The sequence below is a fragment of the Myodes glareolus genome, chromosome 21 (genome assembly GCF_982192425.1).
Source record: "Myodes glareolus chromosome 21, mMyoGla1.1, whole genome shotgun sequence".
Classification (NCBI taxonomy): Eukaryota; Metazoa; Chordata; class Mammalia; order Rodentia; family Cricetidae; genus Myodes; species Myodes glareolus.
Window position 1 is genome coordinate 12,562,574 of NC_142046.1, and position 23,397 is coordinate 12,585,970.

Genomic DNA, 23,397 nt, shown 5'->3' on the forward strand with positions numbered 1-23,397 from the left:
CCCTTAGTGGAGTGACCTGCCACTCCTGTTGCTCCTGTGGACCCATAAGATAACTGCAGTTGTTCACCCAGATGGGACAGTACTGGAATGATCATTCCATGTTTGGAACAAGCAGCATTACAGAGCCCCTGGTATCAAGAAGGGTGGGCCATGACTGATGCTCCTTCCATCTAAAAGGGAGAACTAGAAGCAAGGGGGGACTCTAAAGGGGGACTAGAAGCAAGCCCTGTGTGACTAAGGGAGACAGGGACAGACTGTTTATCTCATGAGATCTGTTATAGGCAGATCCAGAGCCTTCCAGGCCTGCTGGAGCTGGAACCCCTTCTCCACTGAGGATGCTGTCCTAATGACAGAGGTCCTGCCTTGATGGGGAGCATCCCGAGATGGATCAGCTCCCAGCTCCATTTCTACTTCTACAAGAGGACTGAGCCCCACACCCCCTTGTACCTAAATTGTGAAGAAACAGACCAACCCAAGCCCGTAGCAAAACCTTGAAGAGTAAGTGCAGAAGAAGAAGAAGGAGCCAGCCACCTGTACCTGAGATGTCCACACCATCCCTGTGGTCTCGGCCTTGTCCTTCCGCAGCAGAATACCCCTAACAATTCTCTTAGGGTCTCTGAGAGGCAACGATGTAGGTATTGCTGCTCGCAAGTTCCAGATAACCTCAAAGTCAAATTCCGTTCATAATCGCAGTGTCGTGAGCGGTCCACCCGAACTCTCGCTGGGTGTTTTTCTTGCCATTGTCTGTTCCTGATATTTAGACAATTTAACTGATGCTTCTCCCACTCTTTTGTCTCAAAAAAATATTTCAAATTACTATCTGAAAAAGTATTTAAAATGAATAAGCAGAAAACTAAAGAGATGGTTCAGAGGTTAGGAGCGCCTGCTGCTCTTCCAAAGGTCCTGAGTTTAGTTCCCAGAACCCATGTGAGTAACTCACAACCACCTGTAACTCTAGCTCTGGGCATCTTAAGCTTTTGGCCTCTGAGTAACCTGTGCTCTCGTGCACATAGCCACATGCAGACACAAACACACATAATTAAAAATAATAAAAACATTTTAATATATATGGAAGCCAGGCATGGCAGTGCACATCTATAATCCCAGCACTCAGGAGGCAGAAGCGGGCAGATCTGTGAGTTCAAGGCCAGCCTAGTCTACTAGTGAGTTCCAGGACAGCCAGGGAGACACAGAGAAACCTTATCTTGAAAAACAAAACAAAACAAACAAAAACCATATAAGCAGACTACTGTTGATACAGACAGAGGGCCTGTGAGGAATGGGATATGTTTGTACTCACTTTAAATGTAAAAAGAAGTATTAAATTTACTTTCTTGAGAAATGCATGAAATAATACAAAATATAGTGCGTTGTATTATAGTATTAGAAATAAAAGAAGTAGCTGTTCTATTTCCCCTATGGTGTTCAGTCCTTTGCTAAAACCCCTATAAATTTGGAGTTGAGACATGCTGCTCTTTCTCTGGTGACATGAACAAGAGAAACAACTTCCTTTCATGTCCCTGCTAATATGCCCGCCCGCCAGACCCCCACAGAGAGTTCTGGATGCCACCGAGTGGACATATTAGTTCTCCATGCAGAAGAAACGGTGCTTCCGCTCCTTATGAGAGCCGGAACAGCAGCTCCATCCTTGACTAGAGAGGCTCAGGTTAGCCCCAGGCATGCGTCATGGTTGTGCAGTGGAGTGACCAGACTTCTTTTCCAGACGGCCTTCCATCCGTGCCTGTGTTCGACAGAACTCTGCCTGTGAAGCAGATCCACGTGCTCGAGGCCCTGGACATCCTTGTTCTCCGAGCAGACAAAGGTGCTGCCCTCGGATGGTGTGCTCTGGGAAGAACATGGGGGCGGGTGCCCACTGCAGCAGACCTCAGGGTCACTGTTCCTTTGCCTGCTGCCAGTGCAGTGGTCCTTTGGTGGCCCACGTGTCGGGGTAGCGGAGGGACCGAGGGTATCATTCTCCCATGATTATGTTGGGTAAACTTTCTATAGCATGCCCCGAGCAGCCCCCAAGCCTGGTGTGCACATCCACCCTGGGAGTCCCAGCAGGTCACGGCTTCTCTATCCACCCTGGGAGTCCCAGCAGGTCATGGCTTCTCTTTCTCCCCTGGGAGTCCCAGCAGGTCACAGCTTTTCTATCTAATCCTGGGAGTCCCAGCAGGTCACGGCTTCTCTATCTACCCTGGGAGTCCTAGCAGGTCACAGCTTCTCTATTCACACTGGGAGTCCCAGCAGGTCACGGCTTCTCTATCTAACCCCTCCTCTGCCTTCCCTCACTGTCACCAGGGAAAGATGCCCGCCTGTTTGTCTTCCGGTTGAGTGCGGTGCAGAAAGGCCTTGACAGCAGGCAGACTGGAAGGAGCAGATCTGACTGCAGAGAAAACAAGCTGGAGAAAACCAAAGGTGAGGGCCGGGGAGTAACTTAGCGGGTGCAGTGCTAGCCTGGAAGGTGTGAGATCCGAGGTTCGATTCCCAGTGTAAGCCATCCCTGGCTGTAGAGTGAGCTTCAGACACTGCCATAAAGGGAGAAAGAAACTTTGTCTGTTAAAATTTTCAGGCTACTGACAATAAAAATGAAAATCAGGGAACAAAAGAAACAATTCCTCCTCTGGGGGAGATGAGCAAGACTATGGGGCTGTCGATCAGGGAAACACTCTTGCCGAACACCCACAGAGCCCTGGGTCTGAGTCCCAGAGCTGCCAAATAGAACCTCAGCTTCTTTCGGAAGCTAGGAAATAGGAAAGCAGGCTAAAGACAGGAAGCTTCAGCCTTGGGCCACGGGTTTCTGGTCTTGGAGGTGAGGACGAATTCAGTTCTCTCAGCTAGTGTATAACTAAGGATTCTGGTTCTTGGAGTTCCCATCAACCTCTGCTTCAGTTCCTGTTGTGTGGTGACTACAAAACCAAGCCCTGGGCCTGAAGAGATGACCCAGAGGTCAAGAGCAATTGTTGCTCACACGGCAGCCACAACTGCCTGTAACCCTTCTGACAGCCTCAGACACAAGACACACACATGTACATACATGCAGGCCAAACACTCATACACATTGCCTTAGTTACTCTTCTGCTGTGCTCAGATACCATGACCAAGGCAACTGTTGTAGTAGTATGATGTTAAGCTCTTTGGACTCTTTTGGGTGGGGGAGCCCACCAACCACCTCCCAAATGGAGGCTTATTCTTCGTTATAAAAGCCGTAGCTTGCCTTGTTTCTTGCCAGCTTTTCCTTAACTTGTATTGTCCCCTCCACCCTCTGCCTCTGTGCTTTCTTTCCCTTTCTCTTCCTTCTTTAGATCTTACTCTTCCTCCGTGGATTGCTGTGTAGCTGGCCGGCTGACCCCTGACATCCTCCTCCTCCTCCCTGCCTGCCAGCCCCACCTATCCTTTCTCCTGCCTTGCTATTGGCCGTTCAGATCTTTATTAGACCACCAGGTGTTCTAGACAGGCAACATCACAGCTTTCACAGAGTTAAACAAATGAAGCATAAACAAAAGTCACACGCCTTAAAATAATATTCCCAGCAAACTATAGAAGAACTAATTTATTAGGGGATTACAGTTTCAGAGGGGGGGTCAGTGACCACCATGGCAGCAGAAGGCACTAGAACAGTAACTGAGAGCTCGTATCAACTATGAGGCCGAGAGCTAACTGGGAATGGTGTGGGCTTGTGACCTCTGAGCCAGTGACACCTCCTCTGACAAGGTCACACCTGCTAATGCTTCCCAAACAGTTCCACCAGCTTAGGACCAAGCACTCAGATCTATGAGCCTCTGTGGTCCATCTTCATTCAGACTACCTCACACATAATCCAAGAAGAAGACAGATAGCTAAAACCAGGTCCACCATCTGTAGACCAGAAGAGGCTGCCTTTCCTAACTTTGTTGTCATGTCCATCTTGCCTGGTGAATTAGTGTCTTTACTACTTGCTGTGACCAGATATCCGGCAAGAAGCAGCTTAAAAGAAGGAGGGCTTTTTGCTTACAGCATAAGCAGGTGCAGGAGCACACAGTGGCTACCTATGCTTCATCTCGGTCAAGAAGCAGAGAGCAGCTGGGTGGAGATGGCGCACACCTTTAATCCAGCACTCAGGAGGCAGAGGCAGACGGATCTCTGTGAGTTTGAGGCCAGCCTGGTCTACAGAGCGAGTTCCAGGACAGTCAGGGCTACACAGAAAAACCCTTTCTCCAAAAACCAAAAAAAAAAAGAAGAAGCAGGGAGCAGATGGGAGGTGGGATGAGGCCATAAGACCACCAACAATGACTCACTTCCTCCGGTGAGGCTCCCCTTCTAAAGGTTCACAGCCTTCCAAAACAGTGACATCAGCTGAGGACCAAGTGTTCAGGCACGTGAATAGGGGATACCTGGTATCAGAGACATACTTGGTCTGTCTCAGCTACGCTTCGTTCCGAGGGTTCTTAGGACCGGGGCTACCAGCCCTCCCTACATTTATAACGTCACCCTTCCTCTTCCCAGGATGCCACCTATATGCTATTAACACTCACCACAGCAGAGAATTGAGAATCGTGGTTGCAATCCGTAATAAACTGCTTCTCATCACAAGGAAACAACACAACAAGCCAAGTGGGGTGTCGGGGGCCTCGCTCCTGTCACCCCTGTCGGAGTCGCCTGTGGAGGAATTCCAGTACATCAGGGTAGGTTTGCTGTCTAGCTTCTGCTCTCCTGGCCAGGGTTAGCTGCCTCCATCTAGTCCTGAGACTGTCCTTACTCTTCAGTAACCCTGCGGAGTCCCAGCCTCCTGTGCCCTAGCTTGCCCAGATATCTAAGCTGTGTGCTCATTCACAGTAACCTCTACAGGTTCTGGGCATGGCCGTGCAGCAGTGACCTGTGCGAAGTCTCTCTCCCACAAAGCTTGCCCTCTAGTTGAGCAAGCAGACACCTGATAGTCGGCAGAAATATGCACTGAGGCTGGGTTTGGTGAGACACGCCTTTAATTCCAGCCTTTAATTCTACTTGGGAGGTAGAGGCAGGTGGATACCTGTGAGTTGGAGGCCAGCGTGGTCCACATGATGAGTTCCAGGACAGCCAGAGTTATATAGTGAGACTGTTTCTCAAAAAATAAAAACAGCTACAGTTTGGGGCTGGAGAGATGGCTCAGAGGTTAAGAGCATTGCCTGCTCTTCCAGAGGTCCTGAGTTCAATTCCCAGCAACCACATGGTGGCTCACAACCATCTGGAATGATGTCTGGTGCCCTCTTCTGGCCTGCAGGATACTGTATACATAATAAATAAATTAAATTAAAAAAAAATAAAACCAGCTACAGCTCTCAAGCTATGAAGTGCTCCCAGCATTGGCCGCCGGAGCCAAGTGTCGCACTAGGCAAACCGAGAAGGCGTTTTCACGCGGTTGAGGCCTCCTGAATGATGCACGTTGGTTTCTGCAGCTGTTCTGGGGACAGAATACTCTGGTAGTTACACTAAAGTTAAAATCTTATTCTAATTAGGTGTCAGCCTTCTCAAGACTAATTACCACCCATAATGAATATTTATGGAGAGTAGTTAGGTAGTGTGAGCTCTGAAATCAAATTCACAGAATTCAAATCATAGCTTTCTCTACCACATATAAACTTTGTGACCATAGCAAGCAGCTTGACCTTGGAGCCACCGTTTCTTCTTCCATAGAGTAACAGCCAGACCTGATTCCAGGGCTTGGTGCAAGGATTCAGTGAAAACACTACCCGGCATGTGTGACACAGTCAACAGTCCTATGCTGTCACTGTCACAGGACAGACAGTAGGGACTGCAGCCAACTGGGCAGTGAAATCAGGTTGTGAACAGAGGTCTGAGACTTGAAGGGGAATTACAGGAAGGAGGAGACTGGCGGGACCCTGTCTGTGCAGCCCAGCTCTGCTGGCAGCCGGCCGGGCTGGACTCTTCTGAGAGGCTGTCTCACGATGACCACTGTGTCCTAACCTGTGTACCGCTCGTCCTCGCCCACACAGGAAATCTGTCTGTGTGACTCCCCAGCTGTGATGACCTTAGTGGATGGGCCCACGGAAGAGAGTGACAACCTCATCTGTGTGGCATATCGCCACCAGTTCGATGTGGTAAACGAGAGCACAGGAGAAGCCTTCAGGCTGCACCATGTGGAGGCCAACAAGGTGCGCTGGCAGTTGTAGGAACTGATTGCTAATTTGAGAAAGCAGGGGGCTTTATCTTCTCATTCCAGACACTATGATGTGGCTTCTTTAAAATTACATCCTCTAGTGAGATGTGGAAGTTCATGCCTACAGTTCTTACTTAACCTCGTGAAGCTGAGGCAGGAGGATCATGAGTTCAACGTTAGCCTGGGCTACATAGTAGTTTGAGGCCAACCTGGGCCACATGAGACCTTGTCTCAATAATAATAAAATTGCATGCTGTGCATCTGTATCATATGGTGTGCACCTTAGCCTGGAGCACATGAAGCTGCCATCAAAGGGCAGAGTGTCTGGACCCCAGGAGGACAAGGGATGGCTACAGTGCAGGCTGAGCACCCTGTCTCAAATCTGGACCATAGTGGCCCAGAGCCAGGTGTGCCGCAGACCTGCTCCACGGCCTAATTCTGCCTTCATAGGAAAGACAAGTGGAGATGGAGACATACTGGGTGACCTAAGAGCCCAGAGACCCCACGTGCTGGAGGCAGGAGAAACCTCACTCAGTCTCCTCAGAGACGTCCTTTCCTCTGGTGTCAGACAGATACAGTGCTTACCTGCTTGAGTCAGTGTGGCACCCCGTGAGCATTCTGGGTAAATAAGAGCGCTTGGGAGCACAGCTGGATTCAGACCTTTCAGAAGGGTAGACAGTGGGTGAGAAAGTCCCACCCAGAAGAGAAAGGAAGCAAAGACATTTCTCTCCCACCTCAGTACCTTGTAACCCTGGCCCAGCGGGTTACGAGGTGTAGTGTGGGTGCCGTGCAGCACCCTGGTTTCCGAGAACCGAGGGCCACTGCGGAGACACTCCTAGCTCAGGGAGGTTCCTCTGAGTGTCCGCGTCCCACCACTGCTACCGCTGCACCACTGCGACCACTGCCTCTTATCATTGCAGGTTAACTTTGTGGCGGCTATTGACGTGTATGAAGATGGAGAAGCCGGCCTGCTCCTGTGCTACAACTGTAAGTCAGCGAGATGTCTCCTCATGCGCAAACAGCCCATTTTTCAGTGTGGCGGAATGGGATCTCCCCCTAGATGACTTGATGAACTCTTGCTGGGTACATCAGGGATCATCTAAAATCCACATTCCAACCTGCACCACAGACTGTGCCCAGACCTCTCAGTGACATGCTTACCAGAGCTGCCACCACGCCCTGCTTCCAGGGCACGGGATGAGGATGGTGGCCTCCAGCTAGCAGGCCCTTACTATGTGCCAGGTACCCCTGTGTCATTCAGATTTTCACCTACAATGGCCCACAGCAGGCTCAGCTTCTCTCCTGCAAGTGGAACTAAGCCAGAAGAGGCTCCTCTGGGTTGTGTAGCTGCTCAGCATCAGGGCCGGGGTTTGCATCCGACCCTCTTGACCCCAGTACCAGACTTTATCTTCGGTTACTACAGGGTGAATGTCCCTCACCTGAAGTGCTTACAGCTAGAGTGTTCCAGATTCCTGACTTTCAGACTCTGGGTTAGCTCCACATGTATAACTAGCTATCCTGGGAATGTGTAAACACAAAATTCATTACATTTCATAGACACCAACCCTAGGCCAGAAAGTAATTTCTTGAGTTTGTTGTTATTTTTTAGTGTATCTTAATTTTTTATTTTGCTTTATTTTTGTTTTGAGATGGGTTCTCACATAGTTCTAACTGTCCTGGAACTCAATATGTAGACCAGGCTGGCCTCAAACTCACAAATATCTACCTGCCTCTGCCTCCCGTTTGCTGGATCAAAGACGTGCTTCAAGAACACCCAGAAAGAGTGTCTGAATTTGGGCTGTGGCCCATCAGATGAGGTAAGGTTTGGGACTTTCCACCTGTTAGCACTTAGAAAGTTTCAGATGTTAGGTCAGTGTAGACTTCAGATTCTTTTGGAATAGAGTGCTCACCTTGTAACTTTCCTTTTAACGGAACTCTGTCAACCTGGCTGACCTTGAACTCAGAGATCCTTCTGCTTTTGTGTCTACCTCCAAAGTGCTGGGATTAAAGATGTGGACCGGGATGCCTGGCTTTTAACCTATAACTTTTTGTGGGATTTTTTTTCCTGCTTTTAATGAATTTAGCCTAAATTGGGCTTATGTAGCTCAATTGGGTTAGTTTGGGTTCACCATCAGGGTGGGTTTTGAGCAGAGCAAATATACCAGATACTGACTTCTAGCATTTCCAGGATTAATTAATAGCTCAGGGGTCACCAGTATTTGTCAAACGTGCAGAAAACCCAGGTTCAGTTCCCAACACCCACGTGTCAACCACAACCATCTGTGACTCCAGTTCCAGGGCACACAACTCCCTCTTCTGACCTGAGGGCACCAGGCTTGCATGTGGTAGACAGACATATGCACAGCAAAACACTCATATACATAAAATAAGTAAATATTTTTTAAGTTTTTTTTTAAACAAATGGAAGTAAGATCATTTTCTGGGTAAGGTTTAACTTTAAAAAAACCTTTTTTTTTTCAACCTAGAATCATCAATTTCTAGAGTAACAATTCTGGTTATAGCTCATATATCAGATCAGATACTTCTATAAATAATTTATATTTAATATGGGAAACCCAGTTATCAACATAAAAATTTGTCTGCAAGGTGTCATCTTCGAAATTCAGGATTTAACAGGAATGTCCAGAGTAGGCAGGGCAGCAGTTCTCCCCGAGAGGGACATTCATCCACAAGGTTGAGCCTGAGAAGTCCTCAAAACAGTGGATCTTAAGAATGTAGGCCTGTGACTTTATTTTGAAAACCTATGGAGAAAGAACTGGCCCTCCCTAACCCACCCCCCCCCCCCCCCGACAATCTGAAAAGACTGGAGAGATGGTTCAGTCATTAAGAGCACAGACGGTTCTTGTAGAGGAAGACGTTCTATATTCCATTCCCAGCACCCACATGGTAGCCCAGAATAACTGCAGTTTAGGGAGATCTAGTGACCTCTTCTGGCTTCTACAGACACTGGGTACACATGTGGTGCACAGATATACATGCAGACAAAACACTAATACACATAAAATAAAAATAAATAAAGAAAATTTTGAGTAAAATTCTTTTCATATTTTTGTTTAAAAAATTTTACTTTTGGGGGCTGGAGAAATGGCTCAGCGGTTAAGAGCATTGACTGCTCTTCCAGAGGACCCGGGTTCAATTCCCAGCACCCACATGGCAGCTCACAACTGTCTGAAAATCCAGTTCCAGGGGATCTGACACCTTCACACCAATGCACATAGAATAAAAGATAAATAAATCCTAAAAAAATTTTTAAAAAATTTACTTTTCATTTTACATACCAACCCCAGTTCCCCCTCCCTGCTCTTCTCCCATCCCCCTTCCCTTTTCCCCTCCCCCATCCACTCAGAGAGGGTAAGACCTTCCTTGGGGAGGCAACAAGATCTGGCATACCAACTTGAGGTAGGACCAAGCCCCTCCCTGCCTTATCTAGGTGGAGCAATGTATCTCTCCATAGGGAATGGGCTCCAAAAAGTCAGTTCAGGCAGCTGGGATAGGTCCTGGTGCCACTGCCAGGACCACGCCCCAACAGATCAAGCCACATAACTGTCACCCACATTCAGAGGGTCTAGTTGGGTCCCATGGTCCCATGCTGGTCCCTCAGCTGTCAGTCCATAGTATGTGAGCTCCCACTAACTTGGGTCAGCTATTTCTGTGGTTTCCCCATAATGCTCTTGACACCCCCCCCCTTTGTTCATATGATCCCTCCTTTTCAACTGAACTCCAACTGCTTGGCTGTGGTCACTGCATCTGCTTCCATCATTACCAGGTGCAAGTTCTGTGATGACAATTAGGACAGTCACTCATCTGATTACAGGGGAAGGCCCGTTCAGACACCCTCTCCACTGTTGGTGGGGTCTTAGCCCTCCCCCTCTGCCCCTCCACCAGCTCGGTCTTCTTGATCCCTCAAGATCAAGAACCCATTCCCCATCTCCTCCCTTCTACCCCCCCCCCCCGCTCCCATTTTATCCTGGAGATCTTAACTGTTTTCCTTCCTGGGGAATCAGTCTACCTCAAGACCCAACAATACCACTCTTGGGCATATACCCAGAGGATGAACAATCATACAACAAGGACACTTGCTCAACTATGTTCATAACGGCATTATTTGTAACAGCCAGAACCGGGATACAACCTAGATGCCCATCAACTAAAGAATGGATAAAGAAAATGTGATGCATTTACACAATGGAATATCTCTCAGTGGTAAAAAATAAAATAAAATAAAATCCATCCTGAGTGAGGTAACCCAGACCCAGAAAGACAAACACGATATGTCTTCACTCATAAGTGGATATTAGATGTAAAGCAAAGGATAACTAAACTACAATCCCAGAGATGCTAGATAAAAAGGGGGACCCTAAGAGGGACACATATGAGTAAAATAATTTCAAGACAGATATGATAGCACAGGCTTGTAGTACCAGCACTCAACAGCGTGAATCAAGAGGCTTATACGGTCCGGGCCAGGCTGGGATACACAGCAAGACCCTGTCTAAACATATATATAACAATCATAGTTGTTATCTTCATTGTCTTAAAAGGTGGGAGAAGGTATAAACAGCTTCTATAATGAATGGGGACTTTGATTCTACAAAAGTTTCCTTATTCTGAAAGTCTGAGCCACATACACTAATGTTCAGAGGTCAGAATAACTACAAGAGGCAGAACCACAGAACTGCTACAAGAGGCATGTAACTGAATTAAACTGTCCTTAACATAGCTGAAGTTCAGTAAGGGGAACACACATGGTCCAGGTTCTCTAGCAACATGTTAGCAGGGTATATTAGTCAGGGTGCTCCAGAGTAACAGAACTTAGAGAATCTCTCTCTCTCTCTCTCTCTCTCTCTCTCTCTCTCTCTCTCTCTCTCTCACACACACACACACACACACACACACATCTATTATGTATTATACATGTACACATCTATTATGTATTATACATGTATATCATACATTTTATATATATATACATATATATGTGTGTATATATATATATGTATATATATATAATAATTTAGTGTCTATATAAAGGGAATTTATTAGACTGGCCAAAGGCTGTGGTCCAGCTAATCTAACAATGGCTGCCTATAAATGGAAGGTCCAAGAATCCAGTAGTTGTTCAGTCCCTGAGACTGGATGTCTCAGCTGGTCCTCAGTATATGCTTGAATCTCAAAGAAGCAGGCTCTAATGCCAGTGAAGGAATGGGCTTGCTAGTGAGGGCCGACAGGCAAAGAGAGAGAGCTTCTTTCTCCCATGTCCTTACAGAGGCTGCCAGCAGAAGGTGTGGCCCAGATTAGAGGTTTGTCTTCCCACCTCAAAACCAATTAGAGGCGTAGCTTCCCACTTCAAATGATTAAGCAGAAGTCCCTCACAGGTGTGCCCAGTCGTTTGGGTTTTAGTTAATTCCAGATGTAGTCAAGCTGACAACCAAGAACGGCCATCACAGAGGACACATGCAGTTCCTGCCATGCTTGTGGTGAGTGAGGCTCCAGAGCAACCTGCCTTGTAGAAAGGCTTCGTTCACCCATGGGCTACCCATTCTGTGTCTTCCTCTGGCATGACGATATGGCATAGGCAGGAAGCACATGAGCACCGTAGCCCAGCCTGGCCTCACACCACCACTCCGCCCCGGTAGAGCTGCGGAACTCAGGACGGACCGCCTCACCTCTCCCAACCTCAAGTTCTCTGCAGAGTGTGCTTGCAGGGTGACAGCTTCTACCTTCTGCAGTCAGACAAATTAAATGGACAGTCTTCTTAAAGCTCCATGCTTGAAACGCAGTAAATTTTCTCCAGGCGGCAGCTGTTAGCGTACATGGTAACAGTGTGACTCTTGCTGCCACTGCCTCCCCACGTCGGCAGTGGCTGTTTAGATGAACTGGCAGAGAGCACCAGCCGGGAGGATGCAGCCCTAGCGGCATCCCGCTTTCTGTTTCTCTGACTGCAGGGATCTAGGTGTCGCCTCTAAGAAACAAGTTGCTGTTGTTCTCTTTCCAGACAGTTGCATCTATAAGAAGGTTTGCCCCTTTAATGGTGGCTCCTTTTTGCTTCAACCCTCAGCATCGGATTTCCAGTTCTGTTGGAACCAAGCTCCTTATGCAATTGGTAAGAGCAACCTTTTCTGTGGTCCCTGCCCCTGCCTGACCCCCTGCAGGGCTCGGCCTCCTGTGAGCTGCTTGGACTTCCGCCGTACCTACCACACATCCTGGGCCATGAGCATTCTGCAGATACTCTGCTGTGGGATAATTTTTATGCTCCCTGTTTAGACTCCTATGTCCCTCTGGCTCTTCTGAGTTCCTAGGCACATGACATTTGAAAGCAATTAAATACAGTTTGTCAGTACCTGGCAGGCCTTTTCTAAAACTCACAAGCTAGCTGCAGCTAATGCATTGACTGGCTTGGGGAGAATCACAGTGCTACTCTTACCTGCCTTAAAATTGAAAGTCCAGAACCTCAAGGGCCAGCAAAATACCTACCACTAAGATGTCAGTGTGGGACTGGCAAGATGGCTTACCTGGCAGAGATACTGCTGAAAGTCTGAGGGCCTGCGTTCCGGTGCCCAGACCTGCATGTTAGAAGGAGAGAACGACTCCCACAAGCTGACCTCTGACCTCCACACGTGCACCCTGCCCACAGCCACAGACACCTTAAAATGGAATTTTAAAAGGTAAATCAAAGCCGGGCAGTGGTGGTGCACGCCTGTAATCCCAGCACTAGGGAGTCAGAGGCAGGCAGAGCTCTGAGTTCCAGGACAGCCAGGGCTACACAGAGAAACCCTGTCTTTAAAAAAAAGAGATGGTGGTGGCACACACCTTTAATCCCAGTCCCAGCACTTGGGAGGCAGAGGCCAGTCTGGTCTACAAGAGCTAGTTCTTGTAGGACAGTTAGAGCTGCTACATAGAGAAACCCTGATACCTGGTCAGGCTGTGATGACAGGTAAGATCGACCAAAAGGAATGGAAATTGACTCTGGGCTTTGAGCCAAGCACTGGAGAGATCAGGACAAGAGGCATCAGGTAGCAGAATGAGTCGCCAAGGAGTGGACAGGTCACCTGTGCAGAGTACGGAGGGAGAGGGCCCAGCCAAGTCCACTTACACAGCTGTAATCAGGGCTTAGCTGTGGTGTGTGAAGTCAGCATGTCATAGCAGCATTGCGAGGAGGAGTGCCACCTGCAACAGAGAACAGAGCATCCAAGTTCAGTGGCTTTGAAGGGCACAGCTACTGCCTGTGCACAAGGCCAGAGGGGTGCAGGGAAGGGGTGAGATTCCAGACAGCTGTCACAAGCTGAAGGCTGTCAAGCTGTAACCTGGAGAATGTGGGGAAAGTCTCACAGGACTGGGTAGCTGAGCCACCAGAAAACCAGGCAGTAGGGCATCAGGCAGGGACGTAGCCATGACAACTGGCTGGCCTGTACACCTGAGGCCGGCCTAGCCGTGTGAAGCAGACAAGAATAGAGAGGGTGGACGTTCCTAGCGTGGTAACGACGCCTGAGCTGTTGCAGCCTCCTAGCCAACAGCCCGTCTGTTCCCTTGCAGTCTGCGCCTTCCCGTACCTGCTGGCCTTCACCACCGACTCCATGGAGATCCGCCTGGTGGTGAACGGGAACCTGGTTCACACGGCCGTCGTGCCTCAGCTGCAGCTCGTGGCCTCCAGGGTGAGTGGAAAGCCGTGCCGCAGCCTTCGCACCCCGAGGCGTCGAGTGAGCAGGAACTGCTGATTATCACACCGGGACAGCTGTCCTGGGTCAGAGCGCCAGGAGGGAGGTGGAAACGTTTTCATGTCTGCCCTCCTCGCGCTTCCAGATGCTCCCCTGAGGCTGGGGCGATGGCTCGGCGTGTGGAGCACCTGCTGTGCTGACCTGACGGCCCCCGTCCGTCCTTACAGCATGTCAAGAAGGACAGAGCCACCGCCACAAGTGCTCCCTGCCTTGTGGAGAGAGCGGAGTGAGAACTAAGTGCTCACGGGGTTCTCACAAATGTTTGCTGAGACCCGTATCATACCCAGACTACAGGTTCAGCTCCACCTACGCTGGAGTCCTCAGTCCACTCATTATTGTTCCCGTGGGTTATGTCAAGAAATCTCTCATGTAGCTGGGCGTTTGGCTCACATCTGTAAGCTCAGCACTGGTAAGGCCATCAGTAGGATTGCTATGAATTCGAGGCCAGTCTGAACTACAGGGGAGTTCCAGGATAGCCTGGAATACAAACTAAGACTTTGACTCAAAAATAAAAAATGTCTAATATGTATCAGAGACTGTTTTTCTGGGCTGGAGAGATAGCTCATGGGCTAAGTTCCCTTAGTGATCTTGCAGAGGACCCAGGTCCAGTTCAGTTCCAGCATCCAGCATCTGAGTGGTGGCTCAGAGTATCTGTTCCAGGGCATTCAGTCCTTCTGACCTCCCTAAGCTTCTGTATGTACGTGACCATAGATGTAGACTCAGGCGCACACCACACACACACACACACACACACACACACACACACACACACAGAGAGTTAAAGTTTTTAAATACTTCTCATCAGAAACAGAGCATACCTCTTAAACCAGAACTTACTCCAGCTGCAGCCCTAGACTCCACACACTGTTTGGTATCCAGGCTCTCAATGGGAGCACTCACCAATGTCTGTGGTACAGAGAATCCACAAAGATGTGGCTGATGCAAGAGTTAGGAGGAGCTCAGCAGGAGCTCTGAAGTAATGGTAAATGTAGACAAATAATTGGGAATGTTGTTGAGGATCTTTGCCTCTAACATATTTAAGTTTGTACCATTTGCCTGGAGAGATAGCTCAGCGGTTAAAAGTGCTAACAGAACAAGATGAGGACTTGAGTTCACATCTCTACAACCTATGTAAAAATCTGGGTGTGTTTACATACATGCCTGAAGGCCCAGTGCTGTGAGGGGCAGAGACAGGAGGGTTGCTGGGGCTGGCTGGCCACCAGCCTAGCTCCGGGTTCAGTGAGAGACCCCGCCTTAAGTAAGAAGGTATAGACAAGTGATAAAGCAGGACACCTCCTCCTTTGACCTCCGTCAGGGGCACAGATGTGCCATACATGTGGATAAATATCACACACAAAAAGCTAAATTTATACCTTTTAATGTTTAATGATGGCCATGTATAAGATCTGGCTTGCAAAATTCCTGAAAGTTGGCTCTCAGAAACACATGTAATGTCCCACTGCTGCTGTTGCCAAAGTCAGCACATGTGGGCATTCGGGAGACTCTGTGAGGCTGCAGAATGTACCTGACCGAATTCCCGGGGTCCATTCCAGTTCTGAGACTCCTGAGAGGAGTGTGTGCATTGTGTTTGGTTTGCAGATGTGTGGCATGTGTCTCTTTTCTAATGTAGGCCAGTGCAGGGATAAGGGAAGTAAATCCTTGGGAGAGGTCTAGCTGGATGAGACCCAGGTCTGCACTGAATGCAGTGCAAGAGGTAAGAGGTCAGAGGTCACTGCCAAGCCTGGGAACCAGTCAGTTTTGGCAGTGGAGCAGAGCCTGGAAGACCAGGCAGCTGGTAATGTTTCTTCTTTCTTTGCAGTCAGACATATACTTCACAGCAGCCGCCGCTGTGCACGAGGGCTCATCTGCAGGCAGCTCCAAGGGCGCCAGTGCCCACACATCTCCTCAGACCCCTCCGGCCCGGGACACGCTGCTGTTTCCTTCTTCCCCGGGGGAAGGTGAAGTCCAACTCCTACTGCCTTATTAATAGATACTCTAGCTCATGATTTCTTTGGCTTACTGTCAGAGCTGGACATGATCACTGCTGAAGAAGTTACTGTTGAGGCTGGGCACAATGCCACATGCCTTTAACCCCAGAGACAGGCGGATCTCCATAGCAAGTTTCAGGACAGCCAGGGCTGTGTGGAGATCCAGTGCCTCAAAAACATCAGAAATGAAGAAGTGAAGCCTTTGTCTAAATTGTTCTATTGTTAATAAGATCTCTGGCGTCAGGTAGTAGGGTAGGAGCCTGATAGATCAAGAAAGCAGCGAAGGAACAACCAGCTGACCCTCTGCATGCTTCCCAGACAGAAAAGGCCCATGGATCTTTGTAAGCCTTCCCTGCTCTTTCCTGTGCCTCTCTATGTTCTCGCTTCCTGGGTCCTCCAAAATCTCTATGGCTAATTCCAGTCAGTTAATTGTTGGCTGCACTCTCTGATTCAAGGTTAGCTTTGTTGACAGTCTTGCAGTGTCACAGCAGTATCAAACATCCACGACAAAGAAGACCCAGAGAGGAGGAGAAGTAGTTGTCAAAGTTGTCACTATTTAAAGCCAGTGACAAAGAACTCTCTTGGCTGCACGCCCAACCCTTGTGAGGCTGAGTGAGACAGAGGAGTCCACATTCAGGACCAACCTGGACTAGATGATGAAACCTGTCTCAAAAACAAACAAACCAATAAGTAGACTTTGTTCTTTGAATTGGTAAAATTCTTAAGAAACCTTATATTAAGATAATAATAAAAGCCAGACATGGTGGTGCACGCCTTTAATCCTAGTGCTCAAGAGGCAGAGGCAGGTGAATCTCTGTGAGTTCAAGGCCAGCTTGGTCTCTATATTGAATTCCAGGATAGTCAGGGCTACACAGAGAAACTCTGTCCCAAAGTAATAATAATAACTATTGTTATTATTATTAATTAAAATTTAAAAAAATAAAATAAAAGTAAGACAAATGGGACTGGATAGATGGCTCATTCAGTAAAGTAAAGACCTGACTTTTGATCTCAATCTCCAACATGAGAAGTCAGGCACGGTGGTACATACTCATAAGCCCATAAGCTGGGTCAGGAGGATCCCTGGGGTGTGCTGATTAGCTAGTCTAGCAAGTTCCAGGTTTGGGGCGAAGCCTCGTTCCAAAAAGTAAGTTGAAGACACCTACCTGATTTAGACCTCTGATCTCCATATACATATGTACACACACACCAAACAAACAAACAAAAAAATTAGGAGAAATCCCATCATGTAAATTTTCCATGGGGCAAAGGGAAATACGCCAGAGCACATCCAGCTAGCAGCAGCATCTCCTCTGGGGGTTGGCAGTGTAGTGAGTTTCACAGCTAAATCTGCAGCCCAGAGACTCTCACTTTGCTCCCAGAGGCCTTTGCCGAGCTCCTGCAGGGCCAAGGACAGCATTTCTCCTAGCTGCTGACTGCGTCGGTCATCTTTATCACCCGTTGTTAAGAGGAGAGCCCCAGACGGGCGGCTCCTCGCTCCCCTTATCTGCTCCTGTGCTGGAAGAAGCAACTGCACTCTATCAAATTCATTCAAAAGAAAGAAAGCCCTTGGGAAACACAGAGCCGTTAGGTATCATCAGCATGTGACCGAAAGCCTCACTTCGTGCCAATTATGTTACATGATTATATTGAAGAGCAAGAAAGTATTTCCAGGCCAGCAGGATGGCTCAGTGGGTAAAGCCAGCATTGCCGTCAGGCCTGCTGCTCGGAGTTTGACCCCTGTGCCCGCTGCTGGAAGGACAGAACTGAGCCCTACAAGTTGTTCCCTGACCTCCACACATGGACACATGGACACACGCCTGATAATGTAGTTTAAAACTTTTAAAGAAAGAAATTGTTCTGTTGTAAATAACATGAACCTAAAGTTCTGGTCTTTTCCAAATTGTGTTTCAGGTGAAATTCAGTCTAAAAATCTGTACAGGATTCCACTTAGAAACCTTGTGGGCAGAAGCATCGAGCGGCCTCTGAAATCACCCTTAGTCTCCAAGGTCATCACCCCGCCCACCTCCATCGGCCTTGGCATTGCTGCCATTCCTGTCACCCATTCCTTGTCCCTGTCTCGCATGGAAATTAAAGAAATAGCAAGCAGGACCCGCAGGGAACTTCTAGGTAATCATAGCTGCCAGGGGCTGTTTCCCAGCTTGTAAATAACCAGCGGGGGCTTGTCTTCAGGTAGCTCTCATTTTCAAAACCTGGAGGTTAAAAGGGAAATTTGGGGCCAGCAGGATGGCTCAGAGGGTACAAGCACTTGCTGTCAAGATTGTCGACCTGAGTTCTAGCCCCAGGACATACATGGCTGAAGGTGAGAACTAACTTCCTCAAGTTGTTCTCTCATCTACACACACACACACACACACACACACACACACACACGCATGTACGCACATGCACGCAAATACCCATATACACACAACATAAATAAATGTAATAAAAAATTAAACTCCCTTTCAGAAGAGATTTATAAATTCATCAATAATAATCACAACTGCCCCAGAGAATATTGGACCATTTTCCACCAATGATGGACAGAAAGCTAACCAAACCATGATGGGGGGGAGGGGAGAACAGGATCTTATGATGACACTGTAGGACTTTAGGGACTTTGTCACTGGTAGACTTTCTCTGAGATTGTGCATGTGAGTCGCAGTGTATATATACTTTATAATCAGCGAGGAAAGACTTCAGTAAGGGAAACTGTTCTGATGTATCTCTCTCATCTTTGCTGCTGTGTCAAAGTCTAATAATGTTCCGGTAAGAATAAAGGGTCAGGAAACTGACGAGGAGCAGGTAGAGGTGATCTAAGCACATTGTACGTCTCAGAGAACTACATTCTTAAAGAATAAAAAAGGTGGGCTAGAGAGATGGCTCAGAGGTTAAGAGCACTGACTGCTCTTCCAGAGGTCCTGAGTTTGATTTCCAGCAAACGCATGATGGTTCACAACCATCTACAAGATTTGATACCCTTTTCTGACATGCAGGCAGTACACTGTATACATAATAAATACATAAATCTTAAACAAACAAACAAACAAGACATCTTCTGTCCCCTGTGGTAATGACCCCTGACCTCTGATTTTCCTCTGTAATGCAGGTCTCTCTGATGATAGTGGACCACGATCAGAAGGAGCACCAAGGGCCAAATCAAAAACCAGGAAGCGATTAGAAGAAAGCCAAGGAGACCCCAAGCCAGAGGCTGTGAGGTCAGCTAGCAGTGACAGGTAAAAAGAAGCCCCTGATCTGCATGGTCACCCAGTGAGTGCCAGCGTGCCCAGGAGGTCCACTGGCCAGCACCCTACACAATCCCAGAGAGGACAGCAGCCACAGTGGGGCTGAGACAAGAGGACACTGTCACCAGCAACTGTAGTAATGTTCACTAAAATATATTCAGAGGGGCTCGAGACAGTCAGCTGGAGCCTTGCCCAACATGCACAAAGTGCACATACAGCACATACATGCACATGCATGAGACAGAAATAATAGAGAAAAACACTCTGTTTTAGACAAGGGTTCACTATGTAACCCTGGCTAACCTAGAACTCATCATGTAGACCTCATCATGTGGCCTCAGACTCAGAGATCCACCTGCCTGTTTCTGAATGCTGGGATTAAAGCCCATCCACCACCACACCCAGCCCTAGGGAGAAACTGTTAACATGTATATAATGTATTTTAATCATGGTCTCTCTCACACACACACACAGACCCCCAGGTACTCTCTCTTGTCCCCCTCCTACTCCCATGAATGCAGGTGCCCTTCTGGAGAGCAATGGAACATTCCAGCGTACTCAAGCTGGAGGGACAGGGAGATGACCAAGCCCCTGTCTGCACCTTCAGAGGGCCCATAGGCCATTAAGCACCAAGCCATTGCTGCATGGCAGAGTGGCAGGTGATGCAGGCAGTGACAAGTGTCCTGCCACCTGAGCAGGTCTCAGAGCCTGCGGTGGGGAAGAGCCAGCCTCACTCAAGCTTCAGCCTCACGTGGAGAACCAGATCTAACTAACACAGTTCATCTCAACCAGCCACGGTGTGCTGTGAAGTTAAGGGGACTGGAGAGCTCTGGCTGCTCGAGCTCCCAGCACCCACAAGGCTAGTCACAGCCATGTGTAACCCCAGTTTCAGGGAATCCAATGCCTTCTGACCTCAGTGGGCACCAAGCGCTCAAAGGTTGCCAGACACACCAGACACAGACATACGTGCATGTAAACAATTATGTACATAAAATGAACATTTAAGTAATTTTTTAAAAAAGGGGGGGGCCTGGTGGCACATGCTTTAAATCCTATCACTCATAAGGACAAAGGCAGATCTCCAAGTTCAAGGCCAGCTTAGTCTACATAATGAGTTCCAGGCCAGCCAGAGCTACAAAATGAGACCCTGCTCAAAATATCAAACATAAGAATAAGAGACTGGAGAGATGGCTCACAGTTAAGAGCACTGACTACTCTTCCAGGGGCCCCACATGGCAGCTCACAGCTGTCTCTGACTCCAGGATCCAACACCTTTCACAGACATACATACAGAAAAAATACCAATGCCCATAAAATAAAAATAAATTATTTAAAAAAAAAACCTCTAAGTGGCTAGGCATGATGGTTCAGGCTGGAATAGAGACAGGAGAGTCACTGTACGTTCAAGGCCAGCCTGACCCAGCCTCAAACTAATAATATAAAGGGGTTGGGCTGGAAAGACAGCTCAGCAGCTAAGAGTATTCATTGTTTGATCTTCCAGAGGACCCAGGTTCAATTCCCAGTACCCACATGGAGGCTCACAATTGTCTGTGTCATCTGTAACTCCAGTTCTAGAGATCTAATACCCCCTTCTAGCCTCTGAGAGCCCAGGGACGCGTAGTGCACAAACATTCCTGCAGACAGAGCATCCATATCTATATTCATAAAATAAAATCTGTTTGGTTTTTTTTTTAGATTTCTGTTTTTGTTTATTTGATTGATTGATTTTGAGACAGGGTTTCTCTGTAGCCATCCTGATTGTCCTGGAAGTCATTCTGTAGACCAAGTTGGCCTCGAACTCACAGAGATCTGCCAGGCTCTGTCTCCTGAGTGCTAGGACTAAAGGCGTGCACCACCAACAACTGGCAAAATGAATCTTTAAAAAAAAAACAGCAATAATAATAAATGATTAATAAATGGCAGGTAGAAGCCCCACTTTGATAGCTCAAAGAAGAGTCCAACATAGGGCTGGCTTGGGATGAATGATAAGAATGTGGGAACAGCCAGGCAGTGGTGATGCATGCCTTTAATCCCAGCCTTCGAGAGGCAGAGGCAGGCGGATCTCTGTGAGTTTGAGGCCAACCTGGTCTACAGACCGAGTTGCAGGAAGGACAGGGCTACAGAGAGAAACCCTGTCTCGAAAACCAAAAAGGACAAAGAAAGAATGGGGAGCAGTGCCTATGATACAGGGACTCTGAGCAGTTGCTCTGAGCAGGCAGCATGGCCAGAGACGCAGGGAAGAAGGGACAGACTTGACCAAGTGTTAGGGAGGCTGCTGGGGGTTAAGTGGGCAGAGCAGGGCCAGGTGGCATTTGTGAAATCCCAAACTCTGAGAAGTGAGACCTTTCTTCTCCTTCCTCCTCTCATCCCGCGGTAGATACACTAAGCCCAGGAGAACAGGAGGCAGCCAGCAGCCATGCCATGTTCCATCCTGCCCGCAGAGCCCTTAACAGTGCTTCTCTCTTGCAGGATCCCGTCGGGAATTTTGGAAAGTCCTCCTGCTTCTGAAGCCAATGCTGAGGGCCGTAACCACTCGGCAAGCTCTGACCAGGACCCTGTAGTGGACAAAGAGGGCAGCTCAGGCTCAGGCAGCAGCCCCTTCCAGCTCATGGCCTCCTCAGAGGAAGACATCATTGATTTGAAATAGAGTCTGTGTCTCCTTGGCAATCCTTAGTGTTCTTACGCAGGTTTATACTGTTCAAACAGCTCCGACAACCTGTCTCAACAAATGCGCCTCCAGCCAGGCAGCAGATTATTGGACCAAACCTCCTTCACCCTCAGCCAGTTTGGGTCACTCTCCAGTGTCCAGTGCCATCTTTCTTGACTCCCGTTTCTTTCCATTCAAGAACCGTCAGTCCCCTTGTAATAAAGGTGGTAGATTTCATTGAAGTTTTAGATCAAAACTTTGAATAAATCAAAAATGTTCATTCTTATTCACTGCAACCCTTCTCTTATATTTTATAGATTTAGATGGAAATTATTTTTTGTAAGTTTTGACTTATGTCACATACTATGCTTCTTTTATGAAGAAAAGATGCTGCTTTTTAATTCTACTATAAATAAGTTTTCTTTCTGCACTTGGCCCTGTTGCTGCCTGTGTTCACTGGGGTGGGGCCCCTGCACTCCTGCCTGGAGACCTGGGACAGATGGGGACGCTTCCTCCTCCTTTGATCTCAAATAGTAGTAAGGCAAAGGCACCGCAAAGTCTTAGGATACATTCATCTTGCGAGTGTGATCCAGAGTTTTCAGATTCCCTCCCTTGAGTGGGTCCACCCTTTTTGTTTTGTTTTGCAGTGTTGGGTATGGACCCCAGGGTCTTACACACACTTGGCAAACAGGCTCTGCTGCTGAGCTGTGTCTCTAGCCCCTGCCTTGCTCTTTCATCCTTCAGAACGTGGAGATAAAGAGGTGGAGAGCTGGGCTTCGTGGTTTGATTTCCAGCACCCACATGGTGTCTCACAGCCATTTCTAACTACAGTTCCCCAGGACCCGAAGCCCTCTTCTGATCTCCAAAGGCAGGAGGCACACACATGGTGCACATACATGCACGTAAAACACTTATAAAACAAATCTGATTTTTAAGATGCCTACCCCAGCTCCCTCCTGAAGAGTGAGCAAGAAGTAATATGGACAGAGCAAGACACAAATGAAATACTAAAATAGCAGTCCTGTGTCACAGGTTATAGGGCCCATGGGAAGAAACCCCATCGTCTACCCAAGAGGAAGCAGCTCCAAGGAGTTCTGACGTCATGGTGTCAGAGGTTAGAACCCTGGCACCTTCCTCCTTACAGGCCATAAGGAGGACTCCTCCCCCCCCCAGCACAATAGTTCCGTGTAATACCCGGAACCAAAGGTGCCTACGTGAATCCTCTTTGGCTCTAGAGGCAAACTTGGTACTACATCTCAACCCCACCAACAGTTTTATTAGGTTTATTCTGGCTTTTCTCGGGATTGGAGGCTTGTGGGGCTGTGTGTTCCCACGTGGAGGCTACAGGTCGGCTTCGGCTGTTGTTCCTCAGGAGGCACGCACTCGGTTTCTTGAGACAGGGTCTCATTAGCATCTGATGGGGCTCACTAGTTAAGTTAAGCTGGATGACTAACTTGTCTGTACCTCAGTGCTGAAGTTACAGACAGGCACCACCACTCCCAGCTTTCCCTTAGAGAGGACTCTTGGCCCAGGGAGGGACTAGGCGCCTCTCACTGGTTCTCTCCGGAATTACACGTATAAGCCACTGATGCCGCCTGCCCACAAAGCTGTGGGTAGCAACTGAGCAGATAACAGTGGTGGC

The 23,397-nt window shown here is 48.2% G+C and overlaps 1 protein-coding gene across 6 annotated transcripts in view; it reads left to right on the top strand.

The window, feature by feature from the left end:
- Garnl3 (GTPase activating Rap/RanGAP domain like 3) overlaps window positions 1-22,185 on the top strand; it is a 149,995-nt gene extending 127,810 nt beyond the window's left edge. For 5 of the 6 annotated variants that reach the window (XM_085681345.2, XM_048432154.3, XM_085681348.2 and 2 more), the window contains 11 exons: window positions 1,724-1,822; window positions 2,302-2,418; window positions 4,486-4,664; window positions 5,973-6,131; window positions 7,057-7,123; window positions 12,153-12,260; window positions 13,691-13,809; window positions 15,692-15,830; window positions 17,775-17,990; window positions 18,973-19,099; window positions 21,578-22,185. In XM_085681345.2, the coding sequence (XP_085537471.2) occupies window positions 1,724-1,822; window positions 2,302-2,418; window positions 4,486-4,664; window positions 5,973-6,131; window positions 7,057-7,123; window positions 12,153-12,260; window positions 13,691-13,809; window positions 15,692-15,830; window positions 17,775-17,990; window positions 18,973-19,099; window positions 21,578-21,755 (1,508 nt within the window). In that variant the 3' untranslated portion in view covers window positions 21,756-22,185. The remainder of the gene's footprint in view (window positions 1-1,723; window positions 1,823-2,301; window positions 2,419-4,485; window positions 4,665-5,972; window positions 6,132-7,056; window positions 7,124-12,152; window positions 12,261-13,690; window positions 13,810-15,691; window positions 15,831-17,774; window positions 17,991-18,972; window positions 19,100-21,577) is intronic. The other variant, XM_085681346.2, reaches the window with a different exon arrangement.
- Window positions 22,186-23,397: the final 1,212 nt, after the last annotated feature.